General features: G+C 38.2%; 1 protein-coding gene across 2 annotated transcripts in view; it reads right to left on the reverse strand.

Annotated features, from left to right (window-relative positions):
• Positions 1-308: 308 nt before the first annotated feature.
• The window catches only part of LOC126252039 (target of Myb protein 1), a 132,840-nt gene continuing 112,332 nt past the window's right edge, over positions 309-20,816 (reverse strand). The window contains exons 10-11 of one of the 2 annotated variants that reach the window (XM_049952831.1): positions 4,860-5,073; positions 309-1,204 (exon numbers count right to left, since the gene is read on the reverse strand). In XM_049952831.1, coding sequence (XP_049808788.1) covers positions 4,861-5,073 — 213 coding nt within the window. In that variant the 3' untranslated portion in view covers positions 309-1,204; position 4,860. The remainder of the gene's footprint in view (positions 1,205-4,859; positions 5,074-20,816) is intronic. The other variant, XM_049952830.1, reaches the window with a different exon arrangement.

The following is a 20,816-nucleotide window of genomic DNA, read 5'->3' on the forward strand; positions in this document are numbered from 1 at the left end:
TCTCCTACAGTCTACAAAAAATAATTTGTAAAGTTATTGTCTGGCATTCCATGGTGATGACAATTAATATTACTCCACAAAATTATGTGTAGCACCTCTGGTCTCATAATCTATTTTTGCTTATACATATAACTGAATGCTGTATTTTTCACATGTTTAAGGGGAAGTAAAGGGAGCTGTATTTTCCAAATTTCAAGACAGGTGTATCTTTACTACTAATTGCTGTATTTATTAACAAGTTAGAAATAAATAAGTTCATTTACAATGATAATCAAATTAACTGAATTTGTTTTTATAAGAAAGGCAGTCTGCACTGGATAACAATTTATTTAAAATTAGCCCAAGCAACACAATAAATCAAAACTCTGAACAAGACTTTTTAAAGAAATAGTTCATTTTGCATAATAATAAACATCACAATGTATCAATGTATTCATTACATAACATGGAAATATATATTATTTGTGGAACAATTATTCACCATTTCACATCACAAATGAATAATTTAATCTGAAGCAACAGTTACAATTTGGATCCTGTATATGATATGACAAAATGAACAAGAAATTACAATTATGAAGCCCTGCATTAAGAGTGGATAATATTGAATGTTAAAGATCGAGGCTATCATTGATGATTAGGCCAAAGCACTGAATACATCTGTCATATTTTAAAAGCATAAATAGTAGTTGAACATATGATAAGTCTCTGAAAGCACTGTGGATTTGCAGCAAGGCAAATACTATTTATTTTGCAAAACTTATTTGAGTTGCAGTCAGTTATCCATTACCTGACCAAATACATGCTGGTCACAATCAATGGAGAAATCAATGTAGTAACAACATCAAAATATGTTTACATTACAGGTACATCAAGCAGTTGCTTCATATTCTTCATTCATTCAAACAGAAAAGATGAACAACAAAAAGTAACATATGTTACCTGCATAATTTGAGGGTCAGGGGTATTAAACTGCAAGATGGGTGCATCATGAGCTAACAACATTTTCCCAGTTTTAACATAGATACAGTCTCAAATGAATAATTAAAAGCTACTCTTTATATCCAATATGTATACTCTCTCCTTTAATAGTTTCCCCATTCTGCATGTACTTAGTGTCATGTCTGAATGAAGCACATAAGTACATATACTGCAAGAATATGATGGATTGCAAAGAAACAGTGAAGCTGTATAACCAAATAACCTGTAAAAAGACAATAATTTAGAAACAGGTGGGCACTCATACTGTGTTAAGAATAAACTATCACTATACTGCTTAGTGCTATTCATGTATATGCTATCTAACTTTGATCGAGTAAATTAGAATAAAAACTTTGGCTTCGAAAAACAGCTGCTGCCTTCTCAGTAGCTATATGGCAGCTGTTAATCTGCTGCTAATAGTTAAGTATTTACTAGATTAAAATTGTATTTTTCAAAGAAAATATTTTCTTACATCTGTCAATACTGAGTCTTATTTATAGTACAATACTACTACTCACATAGCTTTATAACAAATAATGTTACTTGGCATATATCTAACAAAACTTTTCAATTTTTGAATCCAAATATTCAGATAATTTATAGTTTATGTACATTTTCAATTTTCCTTTGAATTGGTACTCATTCCCAATTTCTTGCTTTTATGACAGGAGCTTGTTTTAATTTTCTTAAAAGAATACATAACTCTTTTCTGAACCCCGGAAAAGGATGAAAAGTTTACAAAAAATTACTTTTATGTCCTTTGTTGTGACTGTGTAAATCACAGTTCAGATGAAACTGATTTTTTGTCATCAGCAAGAAAAATGTTAAGGAGTAAACATACTGGAAAATGACTGTAAGAACTCCCAAGAGCCTGAGAAAGGCTTCTGCAAGGATACAGTTATTATTTTACACAATATTTTTTACTGTTTGCTTCCATTGAATAAACACTTTATTTACATTAAATGAACCGGTCCAGAATTTTATTCCATCAGACAACAGAGAGTGAAAATATGTGAAAATTAGCCAATGATCTGAAATTAAAATGTCTAAATTTGGATTTATAAGTCCAAAATGTAATATATTGGTTCTTCCACAAAAAGCGATATTCAATACAGAAGCACAATTGCGCCAAGTCCAACACCATTTGAAAGTCACCATGCAATGTTTTAACTGACTACATATCATTAGAGAGAGAGCAACAACTCAGATGGACAAGTATCAAGAGGAATTTGGAGTACTGTCAAACGAAACATCCCTGCATTGTGTTGAGCAATTTATGGGGACCATAGGAAATTTTAAATATGGACTGCAAATATGGAGATGTAAATATGAATCCCACACCCTAACCATTGCATTGCTTGTTGTTGGTTGATTTGGAGGAGGGGACCAAACAACGAAGTCATTGGTCCCATCGGATTAAGGAAGGAAGTTGGTCATGCCATTTCAAAGGAACCATCCTGGCATTTGCCTGAAGCGATTTAGGGATATCATGGAAAACCTAAATCAGGATGGCCAGATGTAGATTTGAACCACTGTCCTCCCAAATTTAACCACAGTGTCACTTTATTTGGCTTGACACAAATACAGTAACAGACTGCCCACCGGTAATATTTGGATTTCGTCCCTTAGCTGCATACCCTTATATTGTCCGTCACACTCTTGTTCTCCCTTTTCCTGAAACACTTCTTTTTTAGCTCAGTATCCTGATTATTTTGATCCAGTAGTCCTCTCTTACAGTTCAGCTATCTTACTTCCTTTTAGGGTTCTGTGCCTCAATGGGTAAAAACAAAACCCTTCCAGGATCACTTTGGCGTCTGTCTGTCTGACTGGGTGGCTGGCTGGCTGTTAAGACCCCGGGAACGGGTACACATATCCAGTTGAAATTGATATCACATACTATGGCCTATGATCCCTTGGCAGAGCAAAAACTTAAGCTTATAAGTCAAGGCAATCAAAAGATACAGCCATTTACATCACCCATAGGGTACTTCCCGTTTGTCTAGACTCACGAAATTTGGCAAGGAACAAGTTTCATTGAACAAATAAAGGGAAATAATTACATCACACGAAAAAAAAATTGTCATTCATTATCTCAGTGTCTGTCTGCCCGTCCATCTGTTAAGCCCCACTTCCATCAGGAACAGGTATACATATCATGTTGAAATTAATGTCATGTAGTAACATCTATTGTCACTTGGCATGTAATAAATGTAAGCTTCTAAATCAACGCAACCAAAAGATGTGGCCATCTAGGTCACATATTTTGATACTCGCAAACCCGCCCATCAGAACCTGTAGGGTGCCTCCCCATTTGGCAAGAACGGTTTCACAGTACAAGTAAAGGAAAAAATCCTGAAAATTGTTAATATGTAATTATACTACATGAAAAAAAAATATTTCATTTGTCATCTGTTTTCTGATATCAAACTTTAATTCAAAGCATTCTTGAAAGTCTTGGAATTCTTGGGACTAATATCTTTCAGGTTTCAATGTCACTAACAGACAAAAACTATCAAGATTCTCAGTTCCCAGAATGGATGAACTGTCTGTATAAATAATTAAGTTTGTACAGAACCCTCAGTGCGTCAGTCCTTGTCGCACCTGACCAATTTTTTTACTGTCATCATCTGTTGCAATGTATGCCACTCTCAATAACATATACTAGTGGAAGAACAGCACAGCATAATGGGCAATATACCATCCATAATTAATTGAAAATAGCGACCAGTAGAAAAAGGATTTAGGCACTAACATCTCTGACTCACCCTTATCAACCACACATCATTCTTTCAGATCAAAGAACAGTCTGCTAACACAGCCACAGTCATTTGCAAAAACATCATAGCAAGCTAGAATTAAAAGTGACAAGCTGCAGTGCAGAATTTTAATAAGAGGTTGGCTCAGATGAGAAGCCTCGTTACAAACTCTTAGAATACCTGTGCTTCTGAGTACAAAGTGTAAAGAAAGGAAAGCGGATTAGGATTTAACATCCCATCAATGAACAGGTCATTGGTGTTGGAGCACAAGCTCAGATTTGGAAAGGAAACTGTTCATGCCCTTTCAAAGGCATCATCCTGTCATTTACCATATGTTATTTGTGGAAACTGCAGAAATCTAAACCTAGATGGCTGTATGAGGATTTGAACTGCTGTCTTCCTGAGTAAGATTCCAGTGTCTTTGTACTAAGCCAATTCATTTGGTAGAAAATGGAGAGTCATCTTAAGAACTGGGCCTGAAGTGTGGTATCTATAATGTGTAAGTGCAAAGAACAGTGTATTGCAGTCCAATTACTGCAATGTTGTCTGTACTGTGCCAAATGCAATGTGGAGGACCTGCCAACACCAACATCAAAGACACCTGAAGAGGCCAATGTTTGGTTGAAGGAAAAATATTGTTTAAAGATGAGCTAATTTTATTTTCCTAGATTTCTTCTGACATAATAAACAAAAGTCTGTTCAGTTGTCTCATTGCTTATGATACAAATTTTCTTTTTTGAGTTCACAGATTTCTATTTCTTTTCCTCCTGTTCTCCTACTCATGTCTTGCATATCACTGTCCTCTCAACAGGCCCCTCTATTCGTAAGTAGATACTAGTGTAGTATCCTCGTCAATTCCTGTGACAGGTAACGTGTAGAACTAGCATTTCATGATTTGCTTCACAGCTAACTCTACTGCCAATGACTGTATATAAGAAACAACTTACTACTTAATATCTGCATTCTGTTCAAAATTTCCTCTGTATATAACATGTTCAAGGACCCATAAAGCTCGTCACATCAATATACAACCGTGAGTTAGTAACACAATGCTAAATGTTCAATGAAAAGTAGTTCTGTATTGTCTAAATAACATAAGTAAACTATGGATAAGAAACTGACCTCACAAGGCAAACAGTGAGCTGTCAGAGTCAGCTTCCTTATTAAGCTGCCGGTGATGTGAACGTCCCTGTAGTGTAGAGGTTGTGCTGGTTGTGCTGTTGGTAACAGTGGGAAGAGCCTCTGCAGCTGCTGCCCTCTCTGCCAGGAATCGCTCAAATTCACTGCTAGTCAGTGACTCCTCGGGAGCTGCTCCACTGCCACTAGATCGTGCAGGCTAAAAATAATGGAAATTATTTTGTATTCTCTATGCACTACAAAGCCAACTAGGACAAACTTATGGCCACAGAAAATGCTAATTATAAGGCAAAGCATGAAAGTTTATTGAAGCAGTGAAATTTTACTTATGAGACAATGTTTATCTTTTTGTAATATTTAAGGTGTGCAGCAGATGTGAAATAAATTGGAACCACAGCTTTAAAATAGAGAACCATATCCACTGAACTATCATGCAATGCCTCAAAAATGAGGGCATAGCTTTGATCACCACCTGCTTTTTACATTTTTTTCTCCAAAGAAGCTTTTATGAAGTACGAGACAGTAGAATGAATGGAATGATGGCTGGAAATGCACTTGAAGATAAACGGGAACTCCAGAGGTCAGCAACACTGCTACCAGTTAAACTTCAATTATTGGCTTTCACTGTATGTGGACAGTGTGAGTTGTTATCTATTAAGATCATAGGTTATAGTACAGTAACAATTTTCCATTAAAGTATAATTTTTTTATCTAATTCATAAACATACTGTATCCTTAACATAAATCAATGCTATATTATTTTTCCATCCCATAACTGTCGACGCAGCTACTGAGTTATGTTACTATGACAGTGAAAGTGTTCTTTTCATAGATGCCCCAAATTAAATGTTGAGTTCATATTCCATCACATTCATGTGTGTCATAAGTTAACTTATATGTGTCAGATATTTCTGGGATGTGTGCCCTATCTATAGCAAGCATTCTTCACAGTAAACCTTTTCACAAAAATCTGTCAGATTTGGGGTGTAAGTTATGAATGCCTCATCACATTTCTGACTTGAAAAAAAAAAAAAAAAAAAAAAAAAAAAAAAAAAAAAAAAAAAAAAAAAACTAGTAACATGTATGAAAATGCACAGAAAGAAAAAAAAGTATAAAGAATCAATAAGGAATGGTAAAGTGTGCTGTAACTAAGGTCTCAAGACTGTAGTGGACTATGACTGCAGCTTGCAACATTAGATACGATACATAATATATCGAGTTTGAAATACTGCACACTTCTTTCAAGCAACGGAAAGCCTGGGGTGGAATGACAATAATATTAAAAGGATAGATTGCTACTCATCAAATAGAGGGGGAACTGAGTGGCAGACAGGCACAATCAAAAAGGGCTGCTAGATATTATTCAGCTATTGGAATAAGTCACCTATATGCCAAATTTAAACAAATGCAAAATCCCCAAGGTTGGTGATCTTTTACAGAAGCCTAAGATTTAGTGTAGACTTCAATGTGAGATGCTCATAATAGTTTTCACAATGAAACTTTCTCTTGAGAACTGGCAGAAAATCCAAAGAGGTTTTGGTTGTGTGTAAAGTATGCTGGTGGCAAGACACAATCAGTCGCCTTCTCTTCAGGATAGCAATGGAAATACTATTGATGACAGTGCTGCTAAAGCAGAATTACTAAACACAACCTTCCAAAATTCCTTCACCAAAGATGATGAAGTAAATATTCCAAAATATGAATCAACAACAGCTGCCTACTTGAGTAACTTAGATGTAGATATCCTTCGAGTAGTGAAGCAAATTAAATCACTTAATAAAACCAAAATTTCCAGTCCAGACTGTATAACAATTAGGTTAGGTTCCTTTCAGAGTATGCTGATGCAATTACTCCACACTTAACTAGCATATACAACTGCTCACTCAATGAAAGGCCCGTACCCAAAGACTGGAAAGGTCACAACAGTATCCAAGAAAGGCAATAGGAGTAATCCACTAAATTACAGGCTCATATAATTGAAGTTGATATGCAGCAGGATTTTGGAACATATATTGTGTTCAAACATTATGAATTACCTCAAAGAGAATGATCTACTGACACACAGTCAACAACGATTTAGAAGATATCTTGTGAAACACAACTAGATCTTTACTCACACTAAGTGTTGAGTGCTATTGACAAGGGATTTCAAATTGATTCCTTATTTCTAGATTTCCAGAAGGCTTTTGACACAATACCTTACAAGAGGCTTGTAATCAAATTGCGTGCTTATGGAATATTGTCTCAGTTATGTAAATGGATTTCTGGTTTTGTCAGAGAGGTCACAGTTGGTAGTAACTGACAGAAAGTCATCAAGTAAAACAGGAGTGATTTCTGGCATTCCCCAATGTCATGCTGTAGACCGCGTGCTGTTCCTTATCTACGAAAAAAATTTAGCAGACATTCTGAGCAGCTGTCTTAGGTGGTAAGCAGATGGTGCTGTCTTTTGTCATCTAGTAAAGTGAACAGAAGATCAAAAGAGATTTCAATAAGATATAAGATATCTGTATGGTGCGAAAACCAGCACCTGACTCTAAATAATGAGAAGTGTGAGATCATCTACATGAGTGCTAAAATGAATCCATTAGACTACAGTTACACAATACATCAATCAAATCAAAAAGCCGTAAGTTCAACTAAATAGCCAGGAATTAAAATTAATGAACAACTTAAACTGGAAAGAAAACACAGAAAATTTGTAGGAAAGGCTAACCAAAGAGTGCATTTTATTGGTAGAACACTCTGAAGATGTGACAGACCTACTAAAGAGACTGCCAACACTATGCTTGTCTGTCCTCTTTTGGAGTACTGCTGTGCAGTGAGAATTCCCTACCACACACAATTAATGGAGTACAACAAGAAAGTTCAAAGAAGGGCAGCACATTTTGTACTATAGAAAAACAGGGAAGAGAGTTCCATGGGTGTGATACAGGATTTGGGACGGACATCATTCAAACAAAGGCGTTTCTTGTTGCGGTGGGATCATCTCACAAAATGTCAATCACCAACTTTCTCCTCCGAATGTGAAAATATTAAAAAATATTTAAATAATAAAATAAGGAAAAATCAGAGCTCACACAGAAAGATATAGGTGTTTGTTTTTTCCATGCACCGTTCAAGAGTGGAATAATAGAGAATTTTGTGAAGGTGGTTTGATGAACCCTCTGCCATGGACTTAAGTGTGATTTTCAGAGTAGCCATGTAGATGTCTCTCTCTCTCTCTCTCTCTCTCTCTCTCTCTCTCTCTCTCTCTCACACACACACACACACACACACACACACACACACACACATGCGGCCACTGTTGCCTCCGGTTCTGATGCAGGACTTAGCCTGACAGCAAAACAATATATACCAGTCTTTTCATTGTGTTTGTCTGCCACTGAACACCTTTCATTTACTAATATTCAACAATATCATTACTTTCTGCCTAATTATTTCCGCCATTGTGGAATTCCAATTTATTTGGTAAAGTTACTAAGTGGTAGTGCATTTTGAGTACTGCAACACACACTACATAGTCGTATATACACAATAAAGCACTACAGAAAATTAATGAATATATCATGGAATTACTTGCCACAAGTAACAATTGTGTTAGAGAACACTAAGATTCGTCATTAGTCTTAAATAGTTTGAGTGCCTGTTAACAGTCAGCCTTCACTAATGTATCATCTGTAAAAGCCAACCTTGAGGTAAGCAATCGAAGAACCTATAAACACAAATCAAGAAGTTCTTGATCCCGAACTCTTCTTAAGATCTGATGTCGAGTATTTGAATACAATTGAGAACAAGACCTTCCATTTTCTGTGGTAGTTTATCTCAAGTTGGCAGCACTCATGACCAGAATGATATATTCTGATGGGTGTATTCATGGAAGTTCTTGATTCCCGGACGAGTATTCACGTCTGGTTGATCAATGGTTGTCCTTACAATAAGAATTTGGGTGATAGCTTTTACTCAATACATAAAACAGAACAATGTATTGGTAGGTAGATTACGAAAATAAATTAATGAAAAATAAAATACTACTGGAAGGACACTGACAAAATCAAGTGACACAGAGTTAAGCTCAGACAAGACGAGGTAGTTGGACATGTCACTTTTTGAGGAACTATCCTATCATTGTTTTAATCAGTGAAGAAAGCCTAAATCAGGATAGCCAGATAGGGGTTTGAGGTCAACTTTAAGGAACTATCCTGTCATTGTTTTAATCAATTAAGAAAGCCTAAACTAGGATAGCCAGATAGGGGTTTGAGATCCACTCCTCCTGACTGCAAGTCCAAAACTGTACCACGATGCTTGGTGTGTAATATTAAATCCTGCGTATTTTATATCCGTCTGAACACAGCCCCATAGAATTGCACTAAGAATGGTTCCATTAACATTTAAAAAATGATTATGAACTCATAAGAATATACACTAATTTGAAAACAAGTTCTGATGAAAATACTGAAGTTGGAAAAGAATTCTCTGACCTGTTCAGCAAGATAAAACCATACAGTTCATTTCACTTCAAATAAATACTGAAAATTTAAAATTAACATGAACTGTAATGGGACTTTCCCTTAATTTGGGACTGGGATGTGTATGTGATGAAGGGAGTGAGAGGATCGGAAAAAATGTGATCTCATGAAATCATCAATAAAATTTTTTACTGTATGAGGATCACCTTTTAGCTTCTTACAAACAACCACATTAAGATGGCACCACTGAGATGAGGCAGGATTATTATTTTCAAGATTATTGTTTTGTTCAAGATTATCGTTCGTTACTTGTGGCAAGTATTGTTAAAACAATAACAGTTCAGAAATTTGATGAGAAGTTTGTTTACAGTGTATGTTGGAAGAAACAGAGTTGTGGAAAAAAAAATGGTAATTTCATGGGAAGGTTTTTGTTGCATGATTTTTATGATTTTCACAAAGGCCTAACTCAACACCAATGACTCAAATCACTTTGTCCAACTTTTAGTAACAAGTGATCTTCATGAAATACTGCTTACAACAGATTTCCAGAAATTTGTAAAGGTCATGCGCATCAGTGATGATTTTTGTGAATATCAATAAAAACTGGTTGTTGTTCCAAAAAGCACAAATGTTATGCGAACATGACCAAAGAGGATTGGCTACTGGCTTACCATGAGACAGAGGCACCATTAAGAATACTGAAGACTGTAGTACATTTGAATTTGCATGAAGACTTATCTGTGAAAAGATCCGTTACCAATGGACACACAATGTGATCACAGCTCAAAAACAGGCTTGTGTCAACTGGTGCGAGAAAACGTGCAAAAAATTACACCGAGGGAATGCAAAATCCATATAAGGAATCATAACAGGAGACAAAACTTGGATGTATCCCTACACACAAGAAACTAAGCAGGTGTTCCAAAATGAACTAAAAGCAACAAAAATGGTTTGTTCACAAAGCACTTCCAAGAAAATTATTGCTCGTTTCTCTGGCTGTACTGCCCATGTTATGAACACTGTTTTTGAAGATCAGAGATGCGTGAATATCAATAATTTCTTTCCCACAAGTTATCGATCAAATCAGCAAATACAATGACAAATGTTGCATGAATTTTCATCATGACAGTGTGCACTATCACAAAGCAATTGATTATTTGACAGAAACAAATATAAAATTAATCTCTCATTGCCATTATTCACCTAATTTACTGCCTACGAACTCATTTTTGTTCCCTTACATTAAACAAAAACTGTGGGGACAGCAATTTTTACCTCATCAAGAAGCTATGGAATTCCTCTAAAGTCATGTTTTTGAGGTACTAAAACTGGAATAGAAAAAATTTATCCAGAACTGGTTAAATGCATCAAATCTGTATAAATTTTAGTGTTGACTATTTTGAGAAACAATGGAACAATCTGTACAATAAATGTTTGCTCTATGGTTACTTTTAAAAACATAAAAGGCGGTCCTCGCATTTAGAGCCTCCATATTTGGAAAAGCAATTGTGGCACTTGTTTTAATTTTGTGAGAGTGGAGAGTGGGAGGGTTTGGTGGAATGTATTCCACTACTCTTGAGATCAGACAAAGATCCTTGTGAGAAGCCTGTTATAAGTCAAAGAGTGCATAAAATACTGTTTCCGCCTCATTAAAAATAAGTTTTACAACAAGCGTGCAATAATGATTTATTTATTGAAATCCACTTTCAATCTATACTTTACAAACCACGTGACGTGCATGGCAGCGGTATGTCCCACTGCACCGTTTCATTCACGTATGGACTGTGTGAATGCTTCCAGGCATTCAGCAATTATTCTAATATTATCCTCACGAACACTATGTTAGCAATACATAGGGGATTGTAGTATATTTCTAGAATCATCATTTAAAGCAGGTTCTTGAAACTTCGTTAATAGACTTTCTCGGGATAGTTTACATCTATCTTCAAGAGACTGTCAGTTCACTTTCTTCAGTATTTTTATGGCACTCTCCCATGGATCAAACAAATCTGTAACTATTTGTGCTGCCCTTCTCTGTAAACATTCAATATCCCCTGTTAGTCCTATCTGGTACAGGTTCCACACACTTGAGCAATATTCTAGAACTAGTCACAAAAATGATTTGTAAGCAATCTCCTTTGTAGACTGATTGCACTTCCGTAGTATTCTACCAATAAACTTAAGTCTAACACCTGCTCTATCCACGGCTGAGCCTATATGATCATTCCATTTCATATCCCTAGAAAGTGTTACACTGAGGTATTTGTATGAGTTGACTGATTTCATCAGTGACTTACTGATATTATACTCACAGGAAGTCCGCCTGACTAGCCGCACAGTCTAACGCGCTACTTCCCGAGCGGGAAGGTGACTGGCGGGTTACTATTGAGGTCCAATGTGCCAGCCAGCCTGTGTATAGTTTTAAGGCAGTTTTCCATCTCGCTTGGTGAATGCGGGCTGGTTACAATTAATCTGCCTCAGTTACACTGTGTGGGCGATTGCTGCACAAACTCCGTTTCCACGTACATGTTGTTGTTGTTGTGGTCTTCAGTCCAGAGACTGGTTTGATGCAGCTCTCCATGCTACTCTATCCTGTGCAAGCTTCTTCATCTCCCAGTACCTACTGCAACCTACATTCTTCTGAATCTGTTTAGTATATTCATCTCTTGGTCTCCCTCTTCGATTTTTACTCCCTGTGCTGCCCTCCAATGCTAAATTGGTGATCCCTTGATGCCTCAGAATATGTCCTACCAATCAATCCCTTCTTCTAGTCAAGTTGTGCCACAAATTTCTCTTCTCCCCAATTCTATTCAATACCTCCTCATTAGTTATGTGATCTACCCACCTGATCTCCAGAATCCTTCTGTAGCACCACATTTCGAAAGCTTCTATTCTCTTTTTGTCTAAACTATTTATTGTCCACGTTTCACTTCCATACATGGCTACACTCCATACAAATACTTTCATAGAAGACTTCATGACACTTAAATCTATACTCGATGTTAACAAATTTCTCTTCTTCAGAATTGCCATTGCCAGTCTACATTTTATATCCTCTCTACTTCGACCATCATCAGTTATTTTGCTCCTCAAATAGCAAAACTCATCTACTGCTTTAAGTGTCTGATTTCCTAATCCAATTCCCTCAGCATCACCTGATTTAATTTGACTACATTCCATTATCCTCCTTTTGATTTTGTTGATGTTCATCTTAAATCCTCCTTTCAAGACACTGTCCCTTCCATTCAGCTGCTCTTCCAGGTCCTTTGCTGTCTCTGACAGAATTACAATGTCATCGGCAAACCTCAAAGTTTTAATTCCTACTCCGAAATTTTCTTTTGTTTCCTTTACTGCTTGCTCAATATACAGATTGAATAACATCAGGGATAGGCTACAACCCTGTCTCACTCCCTTCCCAACCACTGCTTCCCTTTCATGCCCCTCCACTCTTATAACTGCCATCTGGTTTCTGTACAAATTGTAAATAACATTTCACTCCTTGTATTTTACGCCTGCCAAATTTAGAATTTGAAAGAGAATATTCCAGTCAACATTGTCAAAAGCTTTCTCTAAGTCTACAAATGCTAGAAATGTAAATTTGCCTTTCCTTAATCTATTTTTTAAGATAAGTTGTAGGGTCAGTATTGCCTCACGTGTTTCAACATTTCTACGCAATCCATCCAAACTGATCTTCCCCGAAGTCGGCTTCTACCAGTTTTTCCATTTGTCTGTAAAGAATTCGTGTTAGTATTTTGCAGCCGTGGCTTATTAAACTGATGGTTCGGTAATTTTCACATCTGTCAACACCTGCTTTCTTTGGGATGGGAATTATTATATTCTTCTTGAAGTCTGAGGGTATTTCGCCTGTCTCTTGCTCACCAGATGGTAGAGTTTTGTCAGGGCTGGCTCTCCCAACGCTATCAGTAGTTCTAATGGAATGTTGTCTACTCCTGGGGCCTTGTTTCAACTTAGATCTTTCAGTGCTCTGTCAAACTCTTCACACAGTATCATATCTCCCATTTCATCTTCATCTACATCCTCTTCCATTTCTATAGTATTGTCCTCAAGAACATTGCCCTTGTATAGACCCTCTATATACTCCTTCCACCTTTCTGCTTTCCCTTCTTTGTTTAGAACTGGGTTTCCATCTGAGCTCTTGATATTCATGCAACTGGTTCTCTTTTCTCCAAAGGTCTCTCTAATTTTCCTGTAGGCAGTATCTATCTTACCCCTAGAGATATACGCCTTACATCTCTCCCCCCCCATGAACCATGGACCTTGCCGTTGGTGGGGCGGCTTGCGTGCCTCAGCGATACAGATAGCCGTACAATAGGTACAACCACAACGGAGGGGTATCTGTTGAGAGGCCAGACAAACATGTGGTTCCTGAAGAGGGGCAGCAGCCTTTTCAGTAGTTGCAAGGGCAACAGTCTGGATGATTGACTGATCTGGCCTTGTAACAATAACCAAAACGGCCTTGCTGTGCTGGTACTGCGAACGGCTGAAAGCAAGGGGAAACTACGGCCGTAATTTTTCCCGAGGGCATGCAGCTTTACTGTATGATTAAATGATGATGGCGTCCTCTTGGGTAAAATATTCCGGAGGTAAAATAGTCCCCCATTCGGATCTCCGGGCGGGGACTACTCAAGAGGATGTCGTTATCAGGAGAAGGAAAACTGGCATTCTACAGATCGGAGTGTGGAATGTCAGGTCCCTTAATCGGGCAGGTAGGTTAGAAAATTTGAAAAGGGAAATGGATAGGTTAAAGTTAGATATAGTGGGAATTAGTGAAGTTCGGTGGCAGGAGGAACAAGACTTCTGGTCAGGTGACTACAGGGTTATAAACACAAAGTCAAATAGGGGTAATGCAGGAGTAGGTTTAATAATGAATAGGAAAATAGGAATGCGAGTAAGCTACTACAAACAGCTTAGTGAACGCATTATTGTGGCCAAGATAGATACGAAGCCCACACCTACTACAGTAGTACAAGTTTATATGCCAACTAGCTCTGCAGATGACGAAGAAATTGAAGAAATGTATGATGAAATAAAAGAAATTATTCAGATAGTGAAGGGAGACGAAAATTTAATAGTCATGGGTGACTGGAATTCGAGTGTAGGAAAAGGGAGAGAAGGAAACTTAGTAGGTGAATATGGATTGGGGCTAAGAAATGAAAGAGGAAGCCGCCTGGTAGAATTTTGCACAGAGCACAACTTAATCATAGCTAACACTTGGTTCAAGAATCATGATAGAAGGTTGTACACATGGAAGAACCCTGGAGATACTAAAAGGTATCAGATAGATTATATAATGGTAAGACAGAGATTTAGGAACCAGGTTTTAAATTGTAAGACATTTCCAGGGGCAGATGTGGACTCTGACCACAATCTATTGGTTATGACCTGTAGATTAACACTGAAGAAACTGCAAAAAGGTGGGAATTTAAGGAGATGGGACCTGGATAAACTGAAAGAACCAGAGGTTGTACAGAGTTTCAGGGAGAGCATAAGGGAACAATTGACAGGAATGGGGGAAAGAAATACAGTAGAAGAAGAATGGGTAGCTTTGAGGGATGAAGTAGTGAAGGCAGCAGAGGATCAAGTAGGTAAAAAGACGAGGGCTAGTGGAAATCCTTGGGTAACAGAAGAAATATTGAATTTAATTGATGAAAGGAGAAAATATAAAAATGCAGTAAATGAAGCAGGCAAAAAGGAATACAAACGTCTCAAAAATGAGATCGACAGGAAGTGCAAAATGGCTAAGCAGGGAGTGCTAGAGGACAAATGTAAGGATGTAGAGGCTTATCTCACTAGGGGTAAGATAGATACTGCCTACAGGAAAATTAAAGAGACCTTTGGAGATAAGAGAACCACTTGTATGAACATCAAGAGCTCAGATGGAAACCCAGTTCTAAGCAAAGAAGGGAAAGCAGAAAGGTGGAAGGAGTATATAGAGGGTCTATACAAGGGCGATGTACTTGAGGACAATATTATGGAAATGGAAGAGGATGTAGATGAAGATGAAATGGGAGATAAGATACTGCGTGAAGAGTTTGACAGAGCACTGAAAGACCTGAGTCGGAACAAGGCCCCAGGAGTAGACAACATTCCATTGGAACTACTGATGGCTTTGGGAGAGCCAGTCCTGACAAAACTCTACCATCTGGTGAGCAAGATGTATGAAACAGGCGAAATACCCTCAGACTTCAAGAAGAATATAATAATTCCAATCCCAAAGAAAGCAGGTGTTGACAGATGTGAGATTAACGAACAATCAGTTTAATAAGCCACAGCTGCAAAATACTAACACGAATTCTTTACAGACGAATGGAAAAACTAGTAGAAGCCAACCTCGGGGAAGATCAGTTTGGATTCCGTAGAAATACTGGAACACGTGAGGCAATACTGACCTTACGACTTATCTTAGAAGAAAGATTAAGGAAAGGCAAACCTACGTTTCTAGCATTTGTAGACTTAGAGAAAGCTTTTGACAATGTTGACTGGAATACTCTCTTTCAAATTCTAAAGGTGGCAGGGGTAAAATACAGGGAGCGAAAGGCTATTTACAATTTGTACAGAAACCAGATGGCAGTTATAAGAGTCGAGGGACATGAAAGGGAAGCAGTGGTTGGGAAGGGAGTAAGACAGGGTTGTAGCCTCTCCCCGATGTTATTCAATCTGTATATTGAGCAAGCAATAAAAGAAACAAAAGAAAAATTCGGAGTAGGTATTAAAATCCATGGAGAAGAAATAAAAACTTTGAGGTTCGCCGATGACATTGTAATTCTGTCAGAGACAGCAAAGGACTTGGAAGAGCAGTTGAACGGAATGGATGGTGTCTTGAAGGGAGGATTTAAGATGAACATCAACAAAAGCAAAACGAGGATAATGGAATGTAGTCGAATTAAGTCGGGTGATGTTGAGGGTATTAGATTAGGAAATGAGACACTTAAAGTAGTAAATGAGTTTTGCTATTTGGGGAGCAAAATAACTGATGATGGTCGAAGTAGAGAGGATATAAAATGTAGACTGGCAATGGCAAGGAAAGCGTTTCTGAAGAAGAGAAATTTGTTAACATCAAGTATAGATTTAAGTGTCAGGAAGTCATTTCTGAAAGTATTTGTATGGAGTGTAGCCATGTATGGAAGTGAAACATGGACGGTAAATAGTTTGGACAAGAAGAGAATAGAAGCTTTCGAAATGTGGTGCTACAGAAGAATGCTGAAGATTAGATGGGTAGATCACATAACTAATGAGGAGGTACTGAATAGGATTGGGGAGAAGAGGAGTTTGTGGCACAACTTTGACCAGAAGAAGGGATCGGTTGGTAGGACATGTTCTGAGGCATCAAGGGATCACCAATTTAGCATTGGAGGGCAGCGTGGAGGGTAAAAATCGCAGGGGGAGACCAAGAGATGAATACACTAAGCAGATTCAGAAGGATGTAGGTTGCAGTAGGTACTGGGAGATGAAGAAGCTTGGACAGGATAGAGTAGCATGGAGAGCGGCATCAAACCAGTCTCAGGACTGAAGACCACAACAACAACACATTTGTCCTCTAGCCATCCCTGCTTAGCTATTTTGCACTTCCTGTTGATCTCATTTTTGAGACGTTTGTATTCCTTTTTGCCTGCTTCATTTACTGCATTTTTGTATTTTCTCCTTTCACCAATTAAATTCAGTATCTCTTCTGTTACCCAAGGATTTCTATTAGCCCTCGTCTTTTCACCTACTTGATCCTCTGTTGCACGTACATGTACACCATACTTATTCTACCATGCAAACATTTGGGGTTACACTCGTCTGGTATGAGACGCTCCCGGAGGCGTCCACTGGCGGCCAAAGCGCACAATAACCCTGGGTTCGGTGTGGGGCAGCAGTGGGGTGGGTGGACTGCTGTGGCCTGTTGTGGGGTTGTGAACCACTGAGGGCTATCACAGGATGATGCCTCTCAGTCGTTTCTAGGTCCCGGGGTTTAACACAATACAATACAATACAATACAATACAATACAATAGTCATAGGATACTACATTTTTTTCGTTTTGTTAAGTGGGCTGTTTTACATCTATGAATATTTAGAGGAAGTTGCCAATCTCTGCTTCACTTTGAAATCTTATCAAGACCTAAATATTTATGCAGCTTACTTCAGATAGTGCTTCATTATGGGTAACTGCAACACCTACAAAAAGTCTGAGGTTGCTATTAACATTGTCTGCAATGTCATTAATATAGAACATGAACAGCAAGGGTTCTAACACATTTCCCTCGGGCACATCTGAAGTTACCTCTACATTTGACAATGACTCTCCATCGAAGATAACATGCTGCATCCTCCCTACCAAAAGTCCTCAAAACCAGTCATAAATTTCACTTGATATCCCAAATGATCGTATTTTTGACATTAAGCACAGGTGTGATACTGAGTCAAATGCTTTTCAGAAATCAAGAAATACTGCGTCTACCTTACTGCCTTGATCCAAAGTTTTCAGTATCTAATGTGAGAAAGTGCAAGTTAGGTTTCACATGATCAATGTTTTCAGAATCCATGCTGGCTGGCATTGAGACAGGCCATCCAGTTCAAGATATCTCATTATGTTTGAGCTTGGAATATGTTCTAAGATTCTACAACAAATCAATGTCAAGGACACTGGACGGTAGTTTTGTGGATTACTTCTACTATCCTTCTTGTAGAGAGGTGTGATGTATGCTTTTTTCCAAGAACTGAGCATTGGTTTTTTGTTCCAAGGGTCTGTGACAGTTTATAAGTAGAAGAGGGGCTAACTCAAACACAAATTCAATACAGAATTTGGTAGGGAATCTATAGTCCTGGACCTTTGTTCAATTTTAACTATTTCAGATGTTTCTCAACACCATTGGCACTGATACTAATTTCACTCATCTTTTCAGGGGTACATGGATTAAACTAATTATCCCAGGCTTTCGTTTGTGAAGGAACATTTGAAAATGGAGCATCCAGTGCATGGTCAACTATTCTTTTAAAATTGAGCCTTAGTTTCCTCTACATGCTCCTGCCCTGTGCTGAAAGTTCTAAGTTCCTCAATGAGATATGACCCTACTGATTTTTTATCTAGTTTATTGAACATACATATCTTTCTGCTTGTTTTAGATGACCTTTGTGCTTTGGTAATCATTGCTGCCTCATCCGCATCATGGTCCCTGATACCAGTTTCCATGTGGATCTCCTCAAAGAGGTCAGGTCTAGTTTTTGCTATCAGATACAATACATTTCCATGAAGAGTGTTGTTTCTAGCCATCTGTTGTTGGTAGTTTTCAGAGAAAGTCCTTAGCAATGTCTCACAGGATATCTTATCATGCCCACCACTAACAAAATCGTAATTTTCCCAATTAATTGTTAGATGATTAAAGTCTCCACTGAGGATTACAGTATAGCTGAGGAACTTAAGTACAAGTGAACTGAGGTTTTCTCTAAAGTTTTCAGTTACATCAGGAGATGAGTCTCATTGGTGATAGAATGATCCAATTATCATTTTATACTCAGCCTTGGTATTGAGTGTTGCCCAGATAAGTCCAGGTTCAATTTCTATCTAGATGGATTTGAGTTTCTTGTCTACTGCAATGAATACCCTGATCTTCATTTCACATTTATCTATCCTTTTGATACACAGTTAAATTTTCCCCAAAAATCTCACTGCTATCAATTTCAGGTTTCAATCGGCTTTCTTTACCTAGCATTATGGGAGATCCACTGCTTTTCATGAATGCTTCAAACTCTGGCAATTTGTTGTGAATGCTTCGGCAGTTTACCACTACGATTTTAATACTCTCATCTGTGAGAGGAATTTCTTTCAATCTTACACTGATACTTCTGTGTTTCCTGCAGCTATCATTATCTAAATTGGATAGAGTGTTGGCTAATCTAATAAACACTTGAAACTTCCTGTCAGATTAAAACTGTATGCCGGACCGAGACTCGAACTCGGAACCTTTACCTTTCGCGGGCAAGTGCTCAACCAACTGAGCTACTCAAGCACTTGGGTAGTTCAGTTGGTTGAGCACATGCCCCCGAAAGGCAAAGGTCCCGAGTTCGAGTCTCGGTCGGGCACACAGTTTTAATCTGCCAGGAAGTTTCATATCAGTGCACACTCCGCTGTAGAGTGAGAATTTCATTCTAATAAACACTTGTCTGCATCCCACACAGTCAGCTACCTGAGTAGCAACCTCTGATGTGTAGTGCACACCTAACCCACTTATGGGGACCCTAAAGTTCTAAATACTATGGCACAAGTTCAGGAAGACATAGCCTAGCTCGTAACAGAACCTTCATAGTCTCCGGTTCAATCCTTCCACTTGACTCAGAAGCAAAGGGCCACGATCAGTTCTGGGGATAATGCTGCAAATTGTGTGCTTAGGTGAAACTCCATGTGCAACACTTGTCTTCTCAACCTTTTCTGCCAGTCACTGGGATGACCCACGGATGACTTCAGAGCCCTGATGATAGGCATAATTTGTTCTAACATGTGTCACAACCTGCAGTTGGTTGCACCCTGTTTCCTCAATGGCTGCCGGAATAGTCTATTCAACATTGTTGAATGAGGCCCCCAAGCATATACTCTGAGTGCACCTAGTCTCCTTTCTTGTCTATTGCTGCCATTTCCCTAATGGGTACCATCATTCACCATGTGTTTGAACTGCCAATGATTAATAGAACCCTACCCTTTTGTGCCTGCCTCCCCCTGACATTGAACAAAACAGGTTCCCCCAAAACATGTGAAATGAGTTACATTGGCTCAGTTTCAGTTTCAGGGAAGGACAGCACCTCAAACTTATTGGTTAAGGGAATCGGTATAACACCCTGAGTCCTCCCTGGTCCCCATGCACCGTGTAAAGGATGCCTAGATCTACCAATGACAAGCCACTTGCTGTCAAGTGGGGGAGTAATGACAGATCCTGTACTCACTGCTGAGGAGGCAGGATCCGCAGGAGAGGATAGTACTTGAGGTCTCTGATACTGGTATCACAGGTATATGATTCTCGGGAGCTCTTCCAACACACCAATTGGCAGCAGCTACCAATCATTTGACAGTGGTCAGGGCAATTTCCAGCTCCTTAAGAATGTCAACCAATTCATCCTGTGTTTGAGAACAGTACTCACAGTGGGGCTGCATTTTGGCTGGTGCAGTGTATTACAAGGCAGTGAACATTTAATTTTAAATTAAGCTAGCTGATTATCTTTTAATCTGTTGAGCTAAAAGGTGCTAATTCCCTGTAAGAATTGAAGCAAATACACAAAATGAGATTTCTATTAAGGCAACTCAAAAATCTGTGGTAAAAATTACTAGTCTCCTAAATCATTTTGAGGTTAATTATAGTTGTTAGCAAACTCAAAAAGAGAGATAATTTATTGTAAATGCAAATAATATATAGGGCCATTCCACTTTAAGGGAAAACTAGATGTAACACAATATGTTAGTTGTAATATCTGCTACAGTAACT

Source organism: Schistocerca nitens, chromosome 4, assembly GCF_023898315.1.
Source record: "Schistocerca nitens isolate TAMUIC-IGC-003100 chromosome 4, iqSchNite1.1, whole genome shotgun sequence".
Classification (NCBI taxonomy): Eukaryota; Metazoa; Arthropoda; class Insecta; order Orthoptera; family Acrididae; genus Schistocerca; species Schistocerca nitens.